The following is a 24,054-nucleotide window of genomic DNA, read 5'->3' as shown; positions in this document are numbered from 1 at the left end:
GATTTTTAACCGAGCTATACTATTAGGAAGTGAAGAAAAGTTTTAATTTTTTCCCAGCTTTCCGTTTCAAAACTACAGCTTCAGTGGTGTGGGCCCTGCTCCTTGGCTTCTGGCTGAGCTGTCTGATTAGGGCGGGAAGAAGGGAAAGCTAAGCCCGTCCACTGAGTCCTCAGAAGCGAGGCCGCTGCACGGGGTGGGCGGGGCAGCCTGGGAACTCTGGTCACGAATGTGGTTCTCATGCCACCACTCAGCTCCCACCCTCCCTTCCCCGCCCAGCACACTCCCACTTCCCACAGAGAGTTGAGATATGACCAAGTTAGGATGGGTCACTGATGGGTCATTTGGCCTCTAAAACTTGCCTCTGACCTAAAGGAGCTCAGACCAAAGGAATCATTTTAGTACTCAAGGTTATCAGAGGAAAATAAAACAGAAATTCTGTTGCCAAGAATTTGAGTCATTTCTCCAGATACGACAATGCGAAGGCACCTCCTCCTGGCTGGAAAAAGAAATCCCTTGGGTGACTTATTTAAGATCAAAGTCTTTTTGAAAAGAGAAAACTCTACATTCTCTAAGGGATAGATTACTGTCTGAAGTGAATTTCATTTAACACGAAGTTTTGTGCCAACTTAAATACACTAAAAACCTCAATGCTTATAAGAAGGCATTCACCTATTACTCGCTTATAGGTACATGGAAAAGCTATTATGGGGATAATCAGCTCAACTATAAAATCGAGCAGTCATACATAATGACAAAAACAGATACAAGTCATAAATTGCCTTTTCCCCCCCGCAGAATCCATGCAGGCAGCCACTCAGTGCATTCTTTTGTGCAAAAGATAAACTTTTGCCTTGACAAAACAGAGCTTTTAGTCTTGTTTGAGCCTATAAATACACTCCCTACAAGACAAACATACAAATGCTGTTTCTTACGCAAAAGGCAGATGGACCCCTCGGCCCTCAAGAAGGTCACAGTACACACGACAGGAGGGTGGCCCATGGCAGGGCTGGCCGAGACCCTCGGGGGCAGGGGCCGGAAGTCAGTTCCCACTGATGCCGCTACTCCCTGAAGGGAGGCAGCTCCCCGCATACTGTACCCCAAACAGGGACGAACACAACCGAGCAAAATAGTATCTGAAGTCCTAGCTGGGTTTCCCACTGAACTATCTGAACAGTCTCCATTTCTCCCTCCCTATTTCCCTTTTGCACTTAATCTGCTTGTACTTATACTATCAGACAGTTTTCCTAAAAGCTACGAAAGTTCATTCTGAGACCAGGCAGGGCTTCGGTTGTTTGCTTTTTGTTTTTCTTATTGTTGTTTCTATGTTTTAATATAAAGAGACTTGTCTAGAACAAACAAAGCAGTTAGCAATGTGTATCTAAAGTGCAGCTAAAGCCCAGAATCAAGACTCCAGTGCAAAAGGTCAGGTCTTGGTTCTGCAGTGCCGTGGCTGACCGCGGGCAGCTCACCTAAGCTCTCTGGCCTTAGTTTTTTCATTTACATAATGGGGCTCAGACCACCCTCCTATCTGCCGGCCAGGTAATTTTGATGACCAAGTGATGACACACGAATCAAACTATGCTTGCAATCACCAAGGTTCTAGGAAGAACCTATATGCCTGAAAGGAAATGGTGATGGTCAAGACAATCCAACATAAGAATGAGCACCATCACCATTTCTTGACGCAAACAATATGGTAGCAGTCACCTTGCCAGCTAACAAAGCTTCTGGTGGAAGTTAGCAGTAATTAATTTTTTTTATATTCCCTATAATGCGTGGAAGAAAGCCTTATATAAGCAGAGAAAATACATTATATAGGGGGGAAAGGCCTTTAGAATTAGCTAGGCTTGGTTTCAAATCCATCTTGCCATTTCTAATTGTATGATCTTGACAAAATTATTTAATTTCTCCAAGTCTCATCTTCCTGGTCTGAAGACATTAGCACACATATTACACCCAACGAATGGATGTAACGGATTTACCACAAGAGCTGACAAACAAGTATTCAATAAATATTTAGAACTTAGTACGTGTTCCATAGTGAAGGGTGTTCAACCCTGTTCGCTCATCTTTTTCCTACTAATGCTGTTGATAACAAAAAATATGAGGTCTCTATCCAGTTCATAACTAACAAAACTTACTAAAAACAATAAAACAATGAATTACATAGAATAAAATATATTAAGTATAAACCAACAGAAAGCTCACATTGCCTTGACAAAAATTTAGATCTGCAGAATTTGAGCTGGGAAATTTGGGCTTGTTAGAAATAAATGCCATAAAGCAAAAGAGAGAAATAAACCTACCATGCCTGCCCATACCACTAAAAAGTTATCAGTAATATGAACATGCAGTGAATAATGAACCATGAATTCTATTTTCCATGAACAACACTAACTTGGATGAAAATGATTTCGGTTAAAAATAAGGAAAATTATGAAAATATTTGCATTCATAAGCACAGAGTCAAAACATAGCTAGGATCAAAAAAAGTACCCGGGATCAAAAGCATCCTATATGGCCTTGATAATGACACAAAGAGAAAATGGGAAGCAGCACAGAACAGAGCAGAGGTCCTGTGATGATCAAAAGTGCTTCTCTCCTTTGCTGGAAGAAATTAAGTCTGCTGCTGGCTTTCTTCCCTTCGGAACCAGGTGACAGCTGGAGAGAGCAACCCCTGCGTTTCCACAGGGGCAGCAGAGAGAATGGGATCATTTGCTCTATTGTTAACATCTGAGGTTTTCCTAGTTTGAAAAGAACTTGTATTTTTTTTTTTTTTTTTAACTATGTAATTTTCCTGCAAGTATAAGAAAGTATTACACAATAATTACAGACAGAAGGAAAATTGGAGTCTATATAAGAGAGGGAATTTGTCCAATGGGCGTCTCCCTAGTTGTCTGGCTTTGCAGGTAGTCACATGACACTCAACTAGGAAAATTTATGCTGCAGAAAGGAGCCGTTTCTCCAACAGGGTCTCCGGGTTTGAAATGCTGGGCTTTTATTAAGTAAGTCATAGGCCATGAAAGGATTTCAGGAGTGGCAGGTTTGCCATCGCCTTAGGAATGGAGTCAGATCTTTGAGGTTCTACTCAAAGGGTTGGAGTAATTTTTCCAAGATCCAGGCAAGTGAATTGTGGGCCAGAGGCCCCTAGCATGATGGCTAATCCCAGGATCCTATCTTCTTAGAACCAGAATCCTGAACCTGATTTCTGAGGGTTGGGGAATGAAAGGAAAAGGATAAGAGAAATAAAGGGCACAGATTATTTTCTAGCTGTATTTCCTTGAGGCTAATACTAAATAAATTAAGTAACTGTTTATGCAATGAGGACTTCATTATGTCAGACCTGAAATTAAGCAACTGGACAGTAAAATTAAAAATCTGCTGTGACGTCGAAACCGGTTTGGCTCAGTGGATAGAGCATCGGCCTGCGAAGTGAAAGGTCCCAGGTTCGATTCCGATCAAGGGCATGTACCTTGGTTGCGGGCACATCCCCAGTGGGGGGGGAGGGGGTGTGTGCAAGAGGCATCTGATCGATGATTCTCTCCCATCGATGTTTCTAACTCTCTCTCTCTCTCTCTCTCTCTCTCTCTCTCTCTTTTCCTCTCTGTAAAAAATCAATAAAAAAAAAATTTTGCTGTGAGTAATTCACAACGTCTATCCAAGATAACTAAGACCTGCAGGCCTATTGCCTTCTTCTTTTTTTTTTTTTAATATTAATTTTTTTATATATATTTTATTGATTTTTACAGAGAGGAAAGGAGAGAGACAGAGAGCCAGAAACGTCGATGAGAGAGAAACATCGTCCAGCCGCCCCCTGCACCGCCCCCACCGGGGATGTGCACGCAACCAACGTACATGCCCCTGACCGGAATCGAACCCGGGACCTTTCAGTCCGCAGACCGACACTCTACCACTGAGCCAAACCGGCCTCGGCCTTATTGCCTTCTTAAGTGGCAGAATGGATTCCCTCTTAACTTCTCACTAGATTTTCACCTACTTCTCTTTTGCTCCTCTGGTCAGAGGGTCAGGGGAAATGACCATCACCTTTTCATAGGTTAAAAAATAGCTTTCAAGGTTAACAGAGAAAAGGATTCTTTAAAGCAGGAGCGGGGGGAGGAGAAGGGGGGGATATCTGGCCTATAAGGCCCACAAACAAAATCATTTGGCCTGGCCCTGCCAAGGCATTAGGAGTTAATTAAATGTTTGACCAAATATAGCAGGCTAATTTTTGTTGATAATTTTGTATGGCCCGAGAATGATGTTATAAATATCCAAATGGCCCTTGGCAGAAAAAAAGTTCCCCACCCTTGATTTAAAGGGAGGAATGGGACTGGAACTCATCAGCTCTAAGCTCCCCTTAACACACAACCCTATGTCTCCAAGAAAGACAATTTTGGGGAAGGCATGAACCTCTCTGAGAATCTAATAAAAACTTTAGGTCCCTGATCAGGAAAACACACACACACACACACACACACACACACACACACACACACCTAATTTCAAGAGGTTTTATGAGTTTCTGTACTTCACTCAAACCCCACGGAAGCAAAGTCAGAGCCCTCTAGTCTTCGCAGCCCTTGGGGCTTTCTTTCTTTCCTTTCCTTCCTTCCTTCCTTCCTTCCTTCCTTCCTTCCTTCCTTCCTTCCTTCCTTCCTTCCTTCCTCCCTCCCTCTCTTTCTTTTTTTTCTTTCTTTTTAAAATATATTTTATTGATTTCTTACAGAGAGGAAGAGAGAAGTATAGAGAGTTAGAAACATTGATGAGAGAGAAACATTGATCAGCTGCCTCTTACACACCCCCTACTGGGAATGTGCATGCAACCAAGGTACCTGCCCTTGACCGGAATCCAACCTGGGACCTTTCAGTCCTCAGGCTCTATCCACTGAGCCAAACCGGTTTTGGCTGACCCCTTTCTTTAATCACGGCAACCTAGGCACTCTTTAAAGGAATACTTCCCACAGGCCAACAGTTGATTATTGTGGTCATTTGCACTTCCTTAAACTCCCTCTTGTATACACAGAAAAGCAAACACAACATTCCCCCAAAGCAACATTAAAGGTCTGAGTTCAACCCACAGCACTAGAGGAAAATGGAGATCTTTAGCCACTCTAGGTACATGCAGAACCACCGATTACTTGAATTGGTATTTAGTCAATGGACTTGACTTTTGGAGCTATCATTTCTGATATGAAGTAGTAACTTTAAGTCTCTTTGCTTTCTTATCTTAGAGATACATGGACTAATTTTTATAACATATGCAGTGTTCTTGGTATCAAGATAAATTACACAGCAGTTCCTCTGAGCAGCAGCCTGTGGCGCCAATACTGACTAGCTTACTAAAGGCGAGAGAACTACATGCAGAAGGACCCACCCACCGGGGAAGCCAGCTTCCCATTCAAGAGCCATGGGGCCTGGAAGGTAGTACTTTATGCAAACCCACCAACAATACAAAGCATGAAATCCAATAAAATGCATGACCATTGTCACCAGGCCCTGGGACAGGTTTGGGAGAGAAGATCGGGTAAGGAGTATTGTGCCCTCTCTTTCTGCTTAAGTTATATTCTCATGCTGGCTTTTTTTAAATTATTATTATCAATCTTTATTGTTCATATTATTACAAAGGTTCCTCATTTCTTCCCCCCTCCACCAGGTTCCCACCTCACCCTCCGCCCCCTCCCCATCCCCCATTGTCCTCATCCATAGGTGCAGTTTATGTTCAGTCTCTTCCTCCCTCCCTTTCCCTGATAGTAAATCCCTTTTCAGATAGTAAATCAGTTACTTAGCATTTTCTCATATCAATAATACCACCACATGCTCAATGATACATTTCACACAAAAGACATTTCCAAATAGGTCAACCAGCCTCATCCAGGCCCCACCTAAGGCACTCACAGATCAACACAGATCAACACCCCAGCCCTATACTAACTCAACACATCCAGATCTAAGCCTTCATCACTTGATTCAGCAGACCCTCAAGTTCCCACAAAAGTTTCCAGCCATGTCTGAGAGGCAGCCGTGGGGCAGGGGCAGGCGAGGAGCGAGCTGTTCCGGGCCTGGCTGCTCCGGGCCTGGCCTCTGTTGCTCTGGTTCGTTCCACAACCAGCTGCTCCAGGTCTGGTCACCGCCGCTCCCGACCTAGTTGCTCTGGACCTGGCTGCTGCTGCTCCGGGCCTGGCCGCACCCGACCTGGCTGCCCTGGGCCCGGCTGCTCAGGGCCCGGCAGCTCCGGGCCTGGCCGCTCCCAGCCTGGCAGCTGCTGCTCCGGGCCTGGCCGCTCCCAGCCTGGCAGCTGCTGCTCCGGGCCTGGCCGCTCCCAGCCTGGCAGCCGCTGCTCCGGGCCTGGCCGCTCCCAGCCTGGAAGCTGCTGCTCCGGGCCTGGCTGCTCCCAGCCTGGCAACCGCTGCTCCAGGCCTGGCCGTACCAGACCCGGCTGCTCTGGGCCCAGCTGCCCCGGGCCCGGCCGCTCCGAGTCTGGCCGCTCCCAGCCTGGATGCTCCGGGCTTGGCTACTGCTGTTCTGGGCCTGGCTGCTCCCAACCCGGCTGCTCTGGGCCCTCATGCTGACTCTTAAGCTTCAAAAAGTTGCCAGGGGAAACGAGAACCAGAAAACCAACGAGACTTCCATAAACGAGAGAGAATAGAGAGAGGGCCGACCTTCTTCCTCGGATGCAGGGGAGGAACTCTGGGAAAGCCCACAGGGCTGACCTACGGAGAGTCTCCAGCTTCTTCCCTCACACCCAAAGGGTAACCCTGGAGGGCTCCTGAGGCCACACTGGCCCGGATGGAGCGTGAGCCTCCGCTCTCTGTGCCTGAGGCCTCCTCCTGTGTAGGCGGTAACGTACTGGCTTTCATTTCACGGGTATTAATAGTTTCCTGGTGGCTCGTCTGTACGTTTTACATTCAAATCGAAGCCCATTTCTCCTGTTCAGTCTATATTTTTTATGACATCATATCTCCTTTTATTCTCCCAGAAAGCTAATAAGGTGCATTTCTAGTCCAGGTTGAGAAAGGCCTCTCAGAAAGCCACAGTGCATTTATTTTTCAAATGAAAGCAAAGCCCAGGGATTCAAAGAAATTATAAGACCAAGGAGACTTGCTGTGCCGATTAGAATTTAATGAAATTAAATGAAATCTTTAAACTGGCACTTACAGCTAAACATTCGCACGCACCTGTCCACACCGAGCGGGTGGGAGTGTGCGACCCGACGGAGCAGGTCTGTGCTGCTGGCAGGGGAAGGTCCAAGGGCAGCGCAAGAGACGGGTCGAGGCTGGAATGTGTGCTCATTCGACTCTGAACCCGAGTATGTTTCCAAACACGATTACAAAATCTCTTCCTCCCATCCTCTAAAAGCCAGAGGGTTGCCTATTTTGAACCACAAATTAAACTATACACTTTGGGGCTGGTTTAATAGAACTACAGGATTGAAAAAACTGATCAGCTCTAGAAGAGTTTGGAAAACAGGAATACATTCCCAACTTCCACACATTACCAAGATGGCTGGGCAAGATAGAGATGCCACCAACTCCACTTTCTTACCTGCCCTTCAGGATAAATTCCTATGTGGTGCCATTAGCGTCTCCCCCGGGAGAACCACTCTTACACCTGGTGGCCAAGGGTGCCCAGGGTTTCCTGACAACAAACGCTCTACAGTAAATGAGCAAGGGCCCAGGAGCTCTCCAGCCTGCTCCCTCGTGAAAAGGTCAACCTCTATAAGTCTGTGCAGCTGACAGGAAGGGGAGGAGGACTGAGACCTTTAGTGCCTTTTGTCTATTGTCAAATGGCAGCCCCCTTTCAGCTGCCGGCACCTTTCCCAGCTTCACACGTGAAATCAGCCCCTGCCCAAAAGGAACTGCAACAGCATAATGTCCACCAAACAAGAGGCCAGTGAACGAAGAGCTGCCGGGACAGCCAGGCTTGGAGGACTGCCCCGCTGTCCTGCTGCTGAATGCAGACAACTCAAAGGATCGCCGTGTTCTAGAAGGCCGTATTTCAGTTTGGACTTCATCGTGTAAGGTGGGAGTGGGCACTGGGCAATTCTAGACAGGGAAATGGCACAATCAAATCCCACGTTTTCAAGCTCACTCTGGGGGCTCTGGAAGATGCAGTGAAGTCCAGCAGGAGGACTGCAGTGGCCCAGGGAAGACACCAGAGTCTGGACGAAGGCAGTGGTGATGGGGAGGAGGAACAAGAGATATTTTCAGGGGTTCGCACAGTGGCCTGTACCAGGTTATCAGAGGTGAGGGGAAGACAGAGTACATGAAGCAAAGACCACGTATGTAACTTCTCACAACCTCGTACTGTCTGTGAAATGACTGGAATGCAGAGGACTCACGTGGCTGATGACGATGGAATATCCCCTCTATTTCCTTACCTTGGCCGCAGAGTTAGACACTCCATGGGTAACGTTTCGGATAAGGCCCCCGACGTTTCCATACTTGATCAGTCCTGTGACCCCTTCAGAAACGTCATTCAAAAGCCCCATGGGATTGCCAAGGAAGTCCACCGAGCCCAGGATCCGCGCTGCCTGGCTGAGGAGTTCCTGTCACGTGGAGGAGGGAAACAAGAAGAAGATCAGCCCGTTTTCACTGCAGACAGTGTCCCAGGCACAGAGGCTGACATCAGCCTAGTCCTCCATGCCCATCAACACCAACAGCCACCTTTCCATCCTCACCAACTACAAGCTCCTGCCCATTCACAAGCTCCACCTGAACTTCTCTCAAATGCACACATCCCAGTGGGTGCCTCCAATAATCATACATTTTCCGTAAAAATATTCCTCAAAGCCATTCCGAAGAAGAAAAAAGGTATGAAGCAGGAAAGATTCTTTACACATAATTACATTAGTGTGTACTTGATATTCCCCTTCCCGTTGTTCCCACAAATAGGGAACTAATCAGCAGCAGAGAGAATGTGAAAAGTGAGGGAGGAGGGAAGATCTGGGGTCCCTCATGATCCAGGCCCCAAGAGGACACGTTCAGACCTATCAAGAGCCCCTCCATTTTCTGTGCACCTCCACTGCCTGGGTCCTGGTTGAGGACACCTCCCCTATCACGCTCCTTACAGCTCAGTGGAATTATCACCAATTAGGAAGAGCAAGGGAGGAAACAGGAGGAGAGGAGGGAAATGGGGAGGAGGAGGGAAGAAAGCAAGAAAAGGGTATTTTTTGACTGTGACTGAGAATACATTTGATATGACCGTGACCTATCTATTCCTTGAGGATTATGCCTTGGCTTTATGTTTTGGTCTTTGCAGCCTAGATAATAAGTACAATTAGAAAATGAACAACTTGATAAAAAACTTTTTTTTTTTAAGTTCAACTCTAGGGCAGGATCTCACAGGCTCTAATCCCATTGGAGTGGTTGCTGAAAGGAGGCCCATGCCTGGTAAATAAAGAGTTCACAGCATTTTGTGTTATCATCGAAGCATCAGCTAAAGTCTTGAGAGTTGTGACTAATCTTGTGGAAACCTCTGAGGCTAGTTCTGAAGGACCAGACTCCCGGTTCATAAATCAAATTCGCTGTTTTGGGGTTTTCATGATGTGTACAGGCTTCCTGGGGTATGACCTGACCCCTGACTCAACAATCTCAGTTGAAATGTGGGTTCTCAATAGGAAGGTCTTAGTAGCCAAAGTTCCCAAACAGCTAAAACAAACATCCTGCTTATGCTGCAGCCACGAGACCCCTCTCCAAAGCTCACCTCCTGGAAATGTTTGAGGATGTCATTGATGATGAACTCCTTGGTCTCATAGGGATGGACCCGAGTGAATGGATCCAGATTAATCACAGCATCTTCGAACCGAATCAATGGGAATCCCAAGGTGCTCTTTAGAGCCTAGTTAGGGGAGAAAGAAAAGGACACAGTTAGGCTGTATGACGGCCTTCCAGGGTACTTAATTCTGGAAGGTACTTAGCCCATGAGAGTTACAAGTCATGTCAACTTTCCCAAGGGAGTAGGGTTCTGATATTTATTTATGAGCAAGGGATTTCCCTGTAATTATAAAAGTAAAATATGAGGGGAAAATATACAATATATGTATCACCCAAAGTAACATGTATCGCAGCATAATTCTTTCTGATGTTTTGTGTCTGTCTGTTTGTCATGTTTTACTTTTTGACTGAAGTATACCACACATACAGAAAGGTGTACTGATCAAATGTATACAACGACTCTCCCGAAGTGAACACAACCGTGGAACCATCCACAGTAGAAAATGGATTATCATCTCCAGCCTAGAAGCACCCATCCCCATCTTCAGACTGCCAGTCACTACTCCCTCTGCCCCTAAGTCACCAGTAATCTAACTTCTATCACAGCAGATTAGTTTTTCCTGCTCTGAATCTTATATAAATAAAACCATAGGCCTGTACATTGTTATAGATGGCTTCTCACAGTCAACATTGAGTTTGTGAGATTCACAAGATTGCTGCACATAGCTGCACTTCATTTTTATTCTGCACTGTATTCTAATGTATGACTAGAACACTATTTAATCATTGCTGTTGATGAACAGTTGTGTTGCCTCAAATTTTTTGCTATTATGAATAATTCTGCTATGAGCCTACTTGAATATGTCTTTTGGGGCACATTTGTATCCATTTTTCTTGATATATACCTGGGAGCAGAATGGCTGGGTCATAAAGAATGTATAAAACAAACACACAAAACAGAAACAGACTCAGAGATACAGAAAACAGACTGACAGCTGTTAGAGAGAAAGGGTATGGGGGCTGGGTGAAAAAGTTGATGGAAATAAGCAAAACCAACCAACCAAACAACAAAAATCAGACACAGACAGCAGTATGGTGATTACCAGGAAAGAGGGGTAGGGAAATAGAAGAGGATAAAGCGGGATAAATGGTGACAGAAGGAAAATGACTTGGGGAGGTGAACACACAATCTATACTAATAAAAAGATAGGTGGCCCTCACGTGCCACGTCGCCACAAGATGGCTTCATGCACAGCCCAGGTGGGCCCCAGTGGCTGCTCCGCATGGTGAGGCCTGGGGGGGTCCCACGGCTCCACACAGTGCAGAGGAAGCTGGTCCCAGCGGAAGAGGCGGATTGTGGCAGGGGAGGGCAGTTGGGGGTGATCAGGCTGGCAAGAAGAAGTGGTTAGGGCCAATTAGGCAGGCAGGCAGGTGAGTGGTCAGGGCCAGCAGTCCCAGATTGTGAGAGAGATGTTCAACTGCTGGTTTAGGCCACTACCCGCAGGATCACTAGTATAATATACAGATGATGTATTATAGAATTGTACATTTGAAGCTTATATAATTTTATTAACCAACTAGTGGCCTGGTGCACAAAATTCGTGTATGGGGGGTGGGGAGGGGAAGATGTTCCCTCAACCCAGCCTGCACTCTCTCCAATCGAGGACCTTTTGGGGCATGTCTAATTGCCAATCTACGCTCCTGATACTGTGGGATTGGGCCTAAACTGGCAGTTGGACATCTCTCTCACAATTTGGGACTGCTGGATCCTAACCACTCACCTGCCTGCCTGCCTGATCGCCCCTAACTGCCCTCCCCTGCAGGCCTGATCTCGCCCCCAACTGCCTCCCCTGCAGGCCTGATCTCGCCTCCAACTGCCTCTCCTGCCAGCCTGATCTTGCCCCCAAGTGCCCTCTCTGTCTCGGCCCCCACCACCATGGCTTTGTCTGGAAGGAAGTTGGACGTCCAGAGGATGGCCGGTCGACCTGGTCTAATTAGCATATTACCCTTTTATTAGTATAGATAGATTATGTAGGATAGGATTGCTTAAATGGGGGTGGGGAGCCTTTTTCAGCAGGAAGAGATGCTCTTGGTAGACAAAAATACATTTGGACTGATAGCCAGCCATATGCACTATGCTGCCAAACCGGTCATTAAAAAATTGAACCACTTTCTTACACCTTACACCAAACAGCTGTTGCCCTTAAAACCCCTCCTCAGCCCCCACCTTAGGTTCTGTCTTCCCAGTTCACCCAGATTAGGTTCTGATTGGTCGGTTTCTATGCCAGTCAGTGTCAAAAGCTCCACTTCCTAGGCAGCCATTGGCTCCTTGTTCTTCACCCAGATTTGGTTCTGATTGGTCAGTTTCTATGCCAGTCAGCATCTCCAGGCCTATCTCCAGGCCTGTAGAGAAGCGGGGCTGATCAGCAGGGCCCCACCCCCAAAGGCCCGTAGAGAAAGAGAGAGGCAAGGGCTGATCAACAGCTGCCACGGAGGCTATGGATCAGATCCTGCTTCTCTGTCCAGACCTCTTTCCAGGCCTGATCCACAGCCCCTTCAGCAGTCAGTGCTGGGTCACCATAGCAACCCAGCACTGACTGCAGGACTGACTTCCAGTAGGTTGAGCCTTCGGTCGTTACAGACCCTGGGTTTTTATATATTAGGATGTCACCCCAATAAATTCAATAAAAAGTTTAAAGATATAAAATAAAATACCCCCTAATAAAGAATGTACACGTTCAATCTTAGTATACACTACCATGTATTTCCAAAGCACTTGAACTGCTTTACAATGAAATTTGTCTATGAAATTTCTTATTCTACATCCTCATCAATACTTGATACAGAAAGGTTTTTTAAAAAAAAAATATTCTGAAGGGTGTACAATGGTATCTCAGTGTGGTTTTAATTTCCATTTTCCTCTTGAGGAATAAGATTAATTTTCTTTTAATATGCACACTGGCTATTTGGATATCCTTTTTAAAAAATATCTATTCAAGTCTTTTGCTCATTTTTATAGCGAGTTATCTGTTTTTTCTTTGCTTTGTAGGAGTTTTCTTATACATTCTGTATACAAATAGTCTGCTGATTAGATATATTATAAATATCTTCTCCCATTCGGTAATTTGTCTTATTACTTTTGATAGTTTTGTGATGGTCACAAAACTTATTTTTTCTTAATGAGGAGCAAATTATTACAAAGTATTAGAATGGAATAAGATTACTTCATTGAACAGAAACTGCAATCAGAATTCTAACATGTTATCCCTGTCACACTAACAAAACATCAGCATAACAATTCAAATCATCTGACATTCTTAGTTTTAATGAAATCTTTGTGTCCGGATTATTATCCACACCAATTCATAAAAGTATTCCCATATGTTTACTTATAAAATTTTTACTATTTTACTCTTCACATTTAAACCTAAAATCTACCTGAACTTGATTTTTATATATTGTGTGAAGTAGAGCTCAAGATCCATTTTTCCCCTCAAATGATTATTAATTGACTAAGTAACAATTATTGAAAAGATCATTCTTCCCCCTACTGCAGTACAGTGCAAACTCTGCCTCAGTCAAGTGACTGAACTTACATATCTGTTTCTGTATTCTCTTTTCTGATTCATTTTCTCCTGCCTTCTGTCAATACCACACTGTCCTAATTACTGCAATTTTATAACAATCTTTGAAATCTAATAGTGTAGATTTTCCAACTTTATTCTTTTTCTTCGGTGTTACCTTGGTTACTCTGTACTTTTTATTTACAAATAAATTTCAGAATCAACCTGTTAATCTGCCACATAAAAATTGCTGGAATCTTCAACAAGATTGACTAAAATCCAAAGATCATTTTTAGGAGTAATGACAATTTTACAATACTGAATCTTCTAATATCCCTTTTAACTATTTAAAATTTCTTTCAATAATGTTTGTTTTCTGGGTATATTCTTTGTTGGATTTATTCCTAGATATCTGTGGTAGATTAAAAACGACTTTATATCTAGCCAGTTTGCCTCAGTGGACAGAACATCAGCCTGCAGACTGAAGGGTCCCGGGTTCAATTCCAGTCAAGGGCACATATTCAGGTTGCGTGCTTGATCCTCAGTATGGGGCATGCAGGAGGCAGCCGATCAATGATTCTCTCTTATCACTGATGTTTCTATCTCCCTCTCTTCCTCTCTGAAATCAATAAAAATACATATTTCTTAACAATGACCATAAATTCTTTGCATTTGCTGCGATTAGTGAAATTTATTTCCCTTCCACTTGAATCTACACCGACCTTGTACTTTACTTCAACCAATAAGATGCAAAAGAAGTAACACTGTATGACATCTGAGCCTAGGCCTCAAGAGATAGTGGAGTTTCTTCTCTATGTTTTTTGATGCTGCCACCATGTGAAGAAGCTGAGGCTGGCTTCCTTGAGGATGAGTGACCATGTGGAAGGTGGTTCTGTTGACAGCCAAAACCAACCACCTGATATGTGACTAAGTCATCTTATATCATTCAGTCCCAGTTGACCACCAGATGACTTCAGCCACATGAAAAACCACAGGTGAGAGCAACAGAAGCACCACTCAGCTAGCATAGTCCTACTTGCTGACCCACACAATTATGAACAACAACAAAAAATGGTTGTCTTAAGCCACTAAGTTTTGGGTGATTTATTACACAGTAATAGATAATGATTCTGTATTTGATATTTTCTTCACACTATGATAAATACATTCTTCGAATTTCCCTTTTCTCAGTAATTGGTGCTGACATGTAGGATGCAATTGGTTTTCCTGGCTCTGTTTCTAGTGTCTGTTTCTTCTCTTGGTAGGCCTGTTCATTTGTGATTGACTGTAACATTTTGTATGGAAACTTATAGAGACTTAGGATGAGTATTTAGCTTCTGGCAGGCAGTTAAAGGGGCTTTGTGCCTCCTTAAATCAGGACTTGTGCTTTATCGAGACTAGATTTCAGTCTTCATAAAGGCCTGGTATAGTTCTTCAGTGATCTAAACTGAAAACCAATTCTATTCCTCCATTTTTACTCTCTCTAGCACAACTGCTAAAAGGTCTACTTAGCTCTTCAATCTCTTGGCTGTCACTTTTTGCTTGGCTTCTGTCCGACTAGGTTACTTTGAAATTGGCATCTACCTCAAGAAGTAAAGCAGCTCAGGTTATTGGGGTCTCTTCTGTGCCTCTTCCTTCTCTATAACATATTAGCCCCTCAATTACCAGCTCTCTTAGTAGCAATGAAGTCCAACTTTTGCTCTGCCAGCCTCAGGAAACTGCCAAAAGCTTTACTCGGATTCTCTGCATGTTGGCAGCTGCTTTCTGCCTAACTTCCCTACCTTTCTCCCCACACCACTTACAAATTAGAATGTCTTAAGGATAAAAGCAGAGTAAACGTTGTGCTCACCTTATCGAGTTTCCCTCCTCTCATAAATCTTGGACCCTCGAGTCCTGGCAAACTTGGTAGCTTTCCAATACCTTCAAACAGACTTTGCTTTTTTGTATGTTTTTTAAAAACATCTAGCTTTTCTTGTAGTTCTCAGCTGGTCTGGGTCTGCTATAAACCAGTTAATAATTTTCAGATGTAGTCTATTTTCCAATTTATATTTTTGTTCAACATGATTGATATTTCAAGGATTTTAGAGAGCATCCCAAATTCTGTTTTTTGAATGTGAAAACACTTGCTCACGCTAATAATAGTACACCTCTGAGCCACTTAGAAGTTATCCTTTTGTAGAATGTGAACAATAAATCTAATTTTGTGTTTTTCTATATGGCTATCTAGATAGTCTAATAGCACTTATTAAGACACTTCTATGTTTCCCACTGAGTTAACATGTCTTTTTGAAGTAAAATCTCATGTGAAATTTAATGGACTTTCTATTTTATTTTCTCATTTATTTTTTAATCTTTTAGCATGTATTTTCTTTTAACAGGAGTATGTTCATAATTGAAATGACACCACAAAATTGAAGATGACAATGTCTAAAACCAGAGTGGGGAAACTTCTTTGTGACTCAAAATTCAGATTCAAAGAGGCAAAAAACTGATAAATGTGACAACATAAAAACAGAAAGCTTTTGTATGATTTACAAACACCAAGAGCAAAGTAAAAAACAAACAAATGAAAAATCAAAGGAAAAAAATAGTTGCAACTTATATTAAATACAGAACTTACATAAAGAGTTTCTAAGTCAGATAAAAGACCAATTATATGATTTTAAAAAATGAACTAGTGATCTAACCAAACAGGTTAGTTCAGAGGAAAAAAAAAGGGGGGGCCTTTAACATGTAAATTAGGAGAAGGAAGAGTAGAATAAAATAAAATTGTGAAAAAGACAGAGAAGCAACAAATAGGAGAGTAAGAAGAGAGCAGAGAGGACTGATGTCAAGAGGCAGCAATATCAAAGTCGGCCGAGGACCCAACAAAGAAGGGGAAAAGCTACTGTATTTGGTGCTTTTACTAAAAATTGGAGAACAAAACATTTTAGAGATTAAGAGCATCCTCAAATTAATTCAAGCTAAGACTCTCCTTTTTGTTTTAAGTAAAACTAAAGAAATGCTAAGAGGATGATCAAAACTGATGGAGATGGTTATCAGTAGGTCTCAGGCTTGAACATGCTAATTTTCACAACAGGAGACCAGAATGGAGGATTATATTATCTCTCCTGGAAAACTTTCCGCAGTGCATTCCTGCATGTCTCAAACATCCATGGGTGAGTGGTGATGAAGTAATAAGCAGGCATTATCTTCCTCATTTCCTTGACAGGGAAACTGAGGTCCTGAAGGCTTAACTGTTTTGCTTTGAGCAACACAGTGAAGCCAGGTACTGACAGCAGCTCAGAGTTTGTTTTGTCAACACAGCTCAGAGCACTGCTTTCTTCTCGGAGAAGAGGAAATGAGATCAAAACAAAGGCTTAAGGCAAAAAGCTTTTACCCCAACTTCCTCATTGCAACCAAACATTTGAAAAGGAGGAACCACACCAAGTAGCAAAGACTCTGGAACCTGTACTAAGTTGTCAAAACCCTCACCCACCGGGAGACACTAGCCCCTTTCTGAATGGCTGTTGTGCTTTGTCTGAACCAAGGAAATACTAGTATTCTGGCCTTCAATAAAATGACCTGCCCTTGTCATTGACTGCTCTGGGGCCTCCAGTATTGGAAAAAGCTGCCATACAGCCATTGGAGTGAGTAATCCTGCCACCTTCAGGCTGTTCTGGTCGGAAGTAGAAGGGACGAGAGGGAAAGAGTCAAACTGGGCTTTTTCTTAAGAGTAACCAGAGGACTAATCACATACAGTAGTATACAAAGTTGATGCTCATTTACTCAAGTAGCAGTTTCCTGTTATAAAATGGATTCTGGGGAAAACAATCTGTGCTCATAAGTTCCTAATAAAAATAGGAAAGTGTCGACTCATACCTCCGCCAGACCCAAACTGCTGAAATCTTCCAGAAACGTTATAGAGCTGAGAGGAGAAATACCTGTCCAAACGCCATAAGGTCTCAGATCGCAAGCCAGCCCCTGGGCCACGTCCTTTCCTCTCTCAGTTTATCCTGCACTAAACAAAACTGTCTGGAATTCATTCTTTAAAGGTTTATTTATGGTGCATAGAGACTGTTTATGTGAAGCAGGGTATCTGCCCATTTCCCTCTTGGGACGGTGTTTAAAACTACAGGGATCTTTCCCTCTCTGGCACTTTCTGAAATACAATTAACAATACTGGATCTTTTTTCCTTTAACAAATCTGGTTTTTATTTAGGAAGGGGAGGAAAAAAGTAAAGGGTCTGAAGTTTCCCAACAAATTATTTCAAGCCTTTGAGAAGACAGTTTTAGGCTTTTTAAATAGTGTCTTTGTTTGAAATCCCCCCTCACCCCCACCTCTTGCTCTCTGACCATTAAAATGTGGGTTTTCTTCCAAACTAGATTGCTCAATTAAAGCCCTTCTTTTGTAATACCCCCATGCTCTAAATGGGAAAAGAACTGCTGTAGGCCACCTTGTGAAACCTTTTAAAGGCTCCTGGCTCCTTTTGATCTTTAAAAAAGAGAGAGAGAGAGAGAGAGAGAGAGAGAGAGAGAGAGAGAGAGAGAGAGAGAGAGAGAGAGAGAGAATGAATATGAATATATAAGCTACCTGGCATTCTCCATATTAGCCGGCTACGCTAACTTGCAGACTTGGGAGAATAATGGGGAGACTGGGGGTGGAGATGCTGTGCTTTCCTCTCCGCATTTGTGAAATGGAACTTATTACCTCCCCCTTCTCCCATCACAGAGGAAGGAATCCAATTGAGATAGCAGATGTGAAAGTGCTCCGAGTCCCTCTGAACAGACTATCTGCAATAACGTTCCCTCGGTGCAAACCTGAAGAGACTGCGCTCTGAGGTTTCTGACAGCCTCACTTCTGGCCTGGAGTCAAGGGAATCGAGATAATTATTCCTTCAACAACAAAGACACGGTTACCTTTTAGTCAGACTCCTGCGATTTCTGCTCTGGGACAGGGCTCCATTTCCTAAGCACATACGTTCAGCCATTACATAGCATCACAAAGAGCACGCTGCTCTTCCGAAGAGCGGCTAATAAAGGGCTATTACTCTGTTAGGAAACTCTTTGAATATATGACATTATTTTATGAGTCCCAGGCTCCACCAGGAGAAACCAAGACACGGTAACACGGTGACTTCTACAAGCTGAGAATTTAACTCTGAAGTCCCAGTTCCCAGCACCCCACTCAGAGTGGCCACCGCCCACACCTCATGATGTGGCTGCTCCACTGAATTTCTTTAACAATTGTTTGGAAAATGCCTTAAAATGTTCCCTAAGCAGAGTGCCAAGTGAAACACTGGCCTGAATGCTTCCCAGCCTACTGCATGCAGAGCACACAGCAGCGGGGCAAGACAGGGAACGGGGACCCGGAACGGGAACCGGGAGCAGGAACGCTGTCAGGAGCCACTCCCCCTGGAGAAAATCATGCTGCATTTGTCAGTCTGGGGGAAAGTTTTCTGCTGGGAGCAATTTAAAAGGAATATTTAGGTGTCTGTGTTTCTTAGTAAGATGATTTTAAAAACAAGAAGTCCTTAACTCTCGGGAAATGCTTAACACTGGTCCGCTGGGCGAGTGCCAAGTGCTCGGGGGAATATACACTTTATCAAACAAACCCATTCCGAAGGGTCACAGAAGTCAAGTGGATACTTGTGGATATTAGCAAGATAGTGGTTTTCCCATGGTTTTCCCCCACTCCCATGCTAATTGTAAGTCCCCGCAGTCTCCTGGGAAACATGAAATTAAAGCAAATAAGCAGAGGGGACCGAGGGCAGTGCGTCAGGAAGGGCACCCTTGCCAGTCCACGCTGCAGGAGCAAACCCCGGCCCCTGATCCTGACCAGCAGGCCCAGCAGCTCAGCCCCACTCTGCTGCCTTCATGAAGCAGCCAACATGATCTGATGTTGACCAGACTAATAAAGATTTTATTGCAGAAAATGAAGAAGCTACTCAGACTGTATCGCTAGGTGCATATCAAGATGATCATGTTGCATCTGGTCTGGGGGTAGGCAAGGCCACGTCTCTGTGGGTAAAGGGTAGTGGCCACGTTTTCCTTGAAGTGGCAGGCATTTCTAATGTCACCCATTCAAGATGAGGAAGACAAAAAGAGGAGGAGAGAACCAGGAGGGCGGGCAGGTCTTGGGCACAAAAGGAAGATACTGTCTAGGTGGTAGTTTTCCTCTTGAATCTGGGAGCAGCCCTAGGCAATGAGGCTTTTACCTCGTTGAGATGAGCCAAGAGCAAAGCAGAGAGCAGGTGAGTTTTAATGTACTTCTCCATCTTCTCTTTTGTTACTCCCTAATCTTCAGCAAAGTCATACTTAAACAGTTTTAAAAAATGGAAACTTCATGTACACACACACACACACACACACACACACGAGTCAGTAAACCCCCTAAAGAAGGAAACCTGTAAAAATGTCTGTGACAAATGATGCTGGACAGAAAAAGCAAAGAGTAAACACACACACTCTTTTCTGAGGAAAAGTCAGTGTTTAAAACGTATCCAGATCTCAGCTTACCTTAAGGTCCAGCGGTAACTTGTTGGAGGTGAACACGCTCAGCCTGATCTGGGGAATGCTGATCTTGAGGTTTTCAAAGTAGTAGCGAATCGGTGTTCCACCTGGCTCGTCTGTCTTTTCGTGGAGGTTTTCGTCATATTTTTCAACCTCTGGTACAAAGAGAATTGTTTTTTATTTAAATGAATCTCCTGAAGCCTCATTACTCAAACACTTGATTCACATATTGAAAAACTCACAGGAAAATGTAAACACCAATTCCCTCTAAACTTAGTTTTTAATGGTTAGAATTATGCACAGTATCCTGATGCATGTCCTTGTGGAAGCAGGTCTGCTTCATGCTGCTGACCAAAAAGCACAATAGCTCCATCTCTGTCTGTGATCTGTACCCCCGCAGGGCACCTTTGGGGAAACAATCCAGGTGGGGAGGTGAGAGCTCACGGGTGTGTTTGTTGATAATGAGTTTTCTAAAAACCATGTTGCTGTTGTCATCATTATTATTATAATAAATGACCCAGATTTTCTGAATTTATTTCAGAAGATGACATTCAAGTAAGTACTTGGAGTGTATTTTAACAGAATCAAATAAACAATGACCCATAAATAACAAATCGGAACAAAACATAATGCCTTAGAAAGAAAAAGGCTGCAGACCATGGAGAACTGATTTCACAACCAGCAGCATTGTCTCTCCCAAACGTGAGCACCTGTTTGAGTAGCAGAGTCGAGGTCTATTTTTTACTCATTATCTTATGAAGTAGAAAGGTTAAGGGCTAAACCACAGCAATGTGCCCTTTGACTCGATGTTGTGCCCATAACCCATTTGGGCAGCTTATTTTCACTTGGCTTCATGTGCCTTAGAAATAAAAACAAAGATATTATACATATCTACTTACCAAATACATTAATGCTGTAAGCTATTAAAGTTCTATTTATAGAAAAAAGGTAAAAAAAAAAAAAGATATTGCAACAGAGCCCAGCTTATCTGTAATCAGGACACAGAAACAGGAAGCAGAGAAGACACTCCAGTGAAAGGCAGGCCAGGCCATTAGAGTCTAAATCCACAAGACGATGCTTGGCAGAGTGGGGGAGGGGGAATTATTTAGAGTAACTTACAGGAAAAGCATGTCCAATCAAATTTAAAGTAAAACTTCTCAGGAAGTTACCAAAAGAAAACAGATACCTGCCAGGCAGGCTCTTAAGTGACTGTCTAAGCACAAATAAACACTGGCATTCCAACCCAAAGTGAAAACACAGCACTAAACAGACAGCATCTTGCTCTTAATCCCAAGTACACAAAAAGCTTAAATTCCAAGTCTGGAATAAAAAGGCAAAAATATTTTGTTTGCATGGTGTGGATATATGTGCATATGCACACATGTCCAGGGATTCTTTTTTTCTTTAGCAGACATGGGCAATAAACATAAATGTTCCTGTTTTATCATTTCTCCAGGCTCAACTATTACTGTAGTCTTCAGAAGACTAAGCATCACTGATTCTCTCTAGGCTGTATGTAGTCTTGCACAGGCCACAATGAGGAATCTAAAACAAAAAGGCAGCAGCTCAATTATTTCTGTAGCTGAAAAACGTAACTTTCTCAACAGCTTATCTTACTTCCCTCTCCAAAGAAGAGTAAGTAATTAAAAACCTATGTAAGGCATAAGGGGTGAATGTAAAAAGTGAAGGAGTTGAGACTAGCCAATTTTTTTTCTTCAACTAAACCAAAGGAACTGCTGAAGGGATTTCTGATTCTTGGCCCTCAGTCTGCTTCATAAACAAAGGTTAGGAAACAAAGTGGTTTGCTAAATAACTAACATCATTTCTGTCAGCCTAGAGTAGAGGATTCAAAAGACGCAACACAAGGAGGAAGAGTATACAGCATCCCAAAGGCTTAGCGCTGGGCATTCCAGGACACCTCTGAGCAGCCTCCTTCACGCCCAGATGTACTTCAATCTGTCAACAAGCAATACTTTGAAAACTGAAACACAAACCTTCCTAGTTCAGGCTGCGATGTGGAAAGAGCTTTTACCCAAAAACTATTTCCACAAGCAGGCTAAAAAATGCCACTCTTGGGCCAATTCCCAGATACAAACCTAGAACGTTCAACATTACCTGATTCTGCTTGATCGTAGCCAAAGAAGCTCAGCAGCTTTAGGAGCAGCTTCTCTTCAATTTGCACCGTGAATCTCTGAGCCGTGACCATCAGGTGCTAGGGATAAAGGAATTCTCACTTACAGTGTGAAGCCCAGAAAAAACTCCCATTCAGTTTTTCTGTGCCTTTGTAAGGCCCCAATGACAGGCTATGGATTCTTTACTCACGTAATTTTATAGTCATACTAGTGGCCTGTTGCACATTGAAAGGAAGTTAATGCACATTGAAAGCAAATTAATTAGAAGAAATATTTTAATATCGCTACCTGCCCTTTCTCTATAATAGAAGTGTCAACCAAATTCATGATCAACAATGACATATGGAAACACATGCATGCAAGTGGAGCCAGTCAGAGCTTTATATATATAGACTAGAGGCCCGGTGCTCAAAGTTCGTGCACTGGGGTGGGGGCATCCCTCAGCCCGACCCCACCCTCTTGCAGTCCAGAAGCCCTCAGGGGATGTGTGACTGATGGCTTATGGTCCTTGCTCAGTTCCAATCTGAAGGATCCCAGCAGCAAGCTAACCTACTGGTTGAAGCATCTGCTTTCTGGTGGTCAGTGCACATCATAGCAACTGGTCGACCAGTTGACTGCTCACTGGTAGTCAGTGCATGTTATAGAGAGCTGTTGAGTGGCCTTAGCATATCATTAGCATATTACGCTTTGATTGGTTGAAGAGACTGGACACTTAACATATTACACTTTTATTATATAGGATAAACTTGCTTAATTAGACCTGCTTTCTGATTTAGCTAAACTTTTTCCAACCCAGTAGGGTATCCCAATTTCTCTTTCAGGTAATTGTCAATAACACAACAGTAAATATCAACATGAAGCAGATTATTATTGTAGATCACACAGGGAGAACAAAGGATAAAATGTTTAACTGCAGCAGTATTTGACTATATTCTGTGCAGTGAGAAAACCTGAAGTCATTTTCAAGGTCCACCATTTTTTACTTCTTTTCAGTCGGGTCAAGTTTCTAAGTTTTCTAAATCTGTTTTCCAGCTAATGAAAAGAAAACAGGATTCCACCAAGTCTCCTATCTACCTACTCCAGGACTTCTGTGAAAATCAAATGACATGAGGCACAGGAAAAAGCTTCACAGACATTTGGTTACAGTGTGAAATGTTTGCACCTGGCTATAAAGCAAATCGTGTTCCTGAGCTGAAGAAACTGCAAGGAGGCTAGTCACTAGGGAGAGGAAGCTGGGAGTTGCCACATGATGTCATTACCTGGATGGACAGACACTTAGTTTATTAGCCTTTTATATATATAGATTGCCTAAGTATTCTGGTTCATCTCTCTCTACATTGTTACAATTAGCCCCAAATTCCACCTCTTTAGATAATTCATCGCCCGATTGTTTTTTCCTGAGGGCACCTGGGCCTCGTTAGTCAGCATGACACTTTCAGATGCACTGTGGAGGGTGAACCTCACAGTGCTGAGCTCACATGGCTGCCAGCTAGTTTAAGGAGCAGCAAGTGTGGGCTTATGGATGTGAGGCTTGGCCTCATCACACCAGTGACAAAGGACCAGAACTATAGTAAGCAACCTCCTTGTCAGCTCCTACTCTCCCAGGACTTGCTGCCATATAGCCTGCTTATACATGCAGATTCTCCAGGAAAGAAAGTTTATCTCCGAATGGTCCACTTTTAGCAAACTGTGTGGTGGCTTCCATAGGAGGATGTCAGTCACAAGGTCAGACCCCTCCTGCCCCTTTTCCAATAGTATTCTGGATTACTCTATTTTAATAACACATCTGGATCATGCCTGGGTCCTGATCAGACTAGAAGACATTATGCTTTCCCACCAAGACTTCACACTCTGGCCCCCAATGGAGCCAGAGCTACCACGGGAGAGGCCATCACACACACAGTTGAGAACACAGTGCTAAGAGGAGTTCCTGTCAATTCCTTTCCATGATTTAATGAGCCACTGTGCCTTTGCCCCACAGGACTACCCTGTTTTCCCAAAAATAAGACAGTGTCTTATATTAATTTTTTCTCCCAAAGTTGCGTTAGGTCTTATTTTCAGGGGGTGTCTTATCTTTCCGTGCACTAGGTCTTATTTTCGGAGGATGTCTTATTTTCGGGGAAACATGGTATTTCCATCCTCACCCTGCTCCGA

General features: G+C 43.5%; 1 protein-coding gene and 1 non-coding gene across 16 annotated transcripts in view; both read right to left on the bottom strand.

Annotated features, from left to right (window-relative positions):
- VPS13D (vacuolar protein sorting 13 homolog D) overlaps positions 1–24,054 on the bottom strand; it is a 218,683-nt gene that overhangs the window by 65,670 nt on the left and 128,959 nt on the right. For 14 of the 15 annotated variants that reach the window (XM_045570624.1, XM_036460898.2, XM_036460896.2 and 11 more), the window contains 4 exons: positions 21,884–21,980; positions 19,775–19,923; positions 9,703–9,837; positions 8,378–8,545 (listed from right to left, as the gene is read on the bottom strand). In XM_045570624.1, the coding sequence (XP_045426580.1) occupies positions 8,378–8,545; positions 9,703–9,837; positions 19,775–19,923; positions 21,884–21,980 (549 nt within the window). Of the gene's footprint in view, positions 1–7,207; positions 8,304–8,377; positions 8,546–9,702; positions 9,838–19,774; positions 19,924–21,883; positions 21,981–24,054 lie in introns of those variants that run through there. The other variant, XM_045570635.1, reaches the window with a different exon arrangement.
- LOC118732090 lies at positions 12,954–13,026 on the bottom strand. Its single transcript, XR_004992046.1, has one exon. It is a non-coding gene; the product is annotated as a small nucleolar RNA SNORD28 (small nucleolar RNA).

This window comes from Pipistrellus kuhlii, unplaced genomic scaffold (genome assembly GCF_014108245.1).
Source record: "Pipistrellus kuhlii isolate mPipKuh1 unplaced genomic scaffold, mPipKuh1.p scaffold_m20_p_34, whole genome shotgun sequence".
In the NCBI taxonomy this organism is placed as follows: Eukaryota; Metazoa; Chordata; class Mammalia; order Chiroptera; family Vespertilionidae; genus Pipistrellus; species Pipistrellus kuhlii.
The sequence above is the reverse complement of the archived record's forward strand: the minus strand, read 5'-3'. Positions and strand labels throughout refer to the sequence as shown.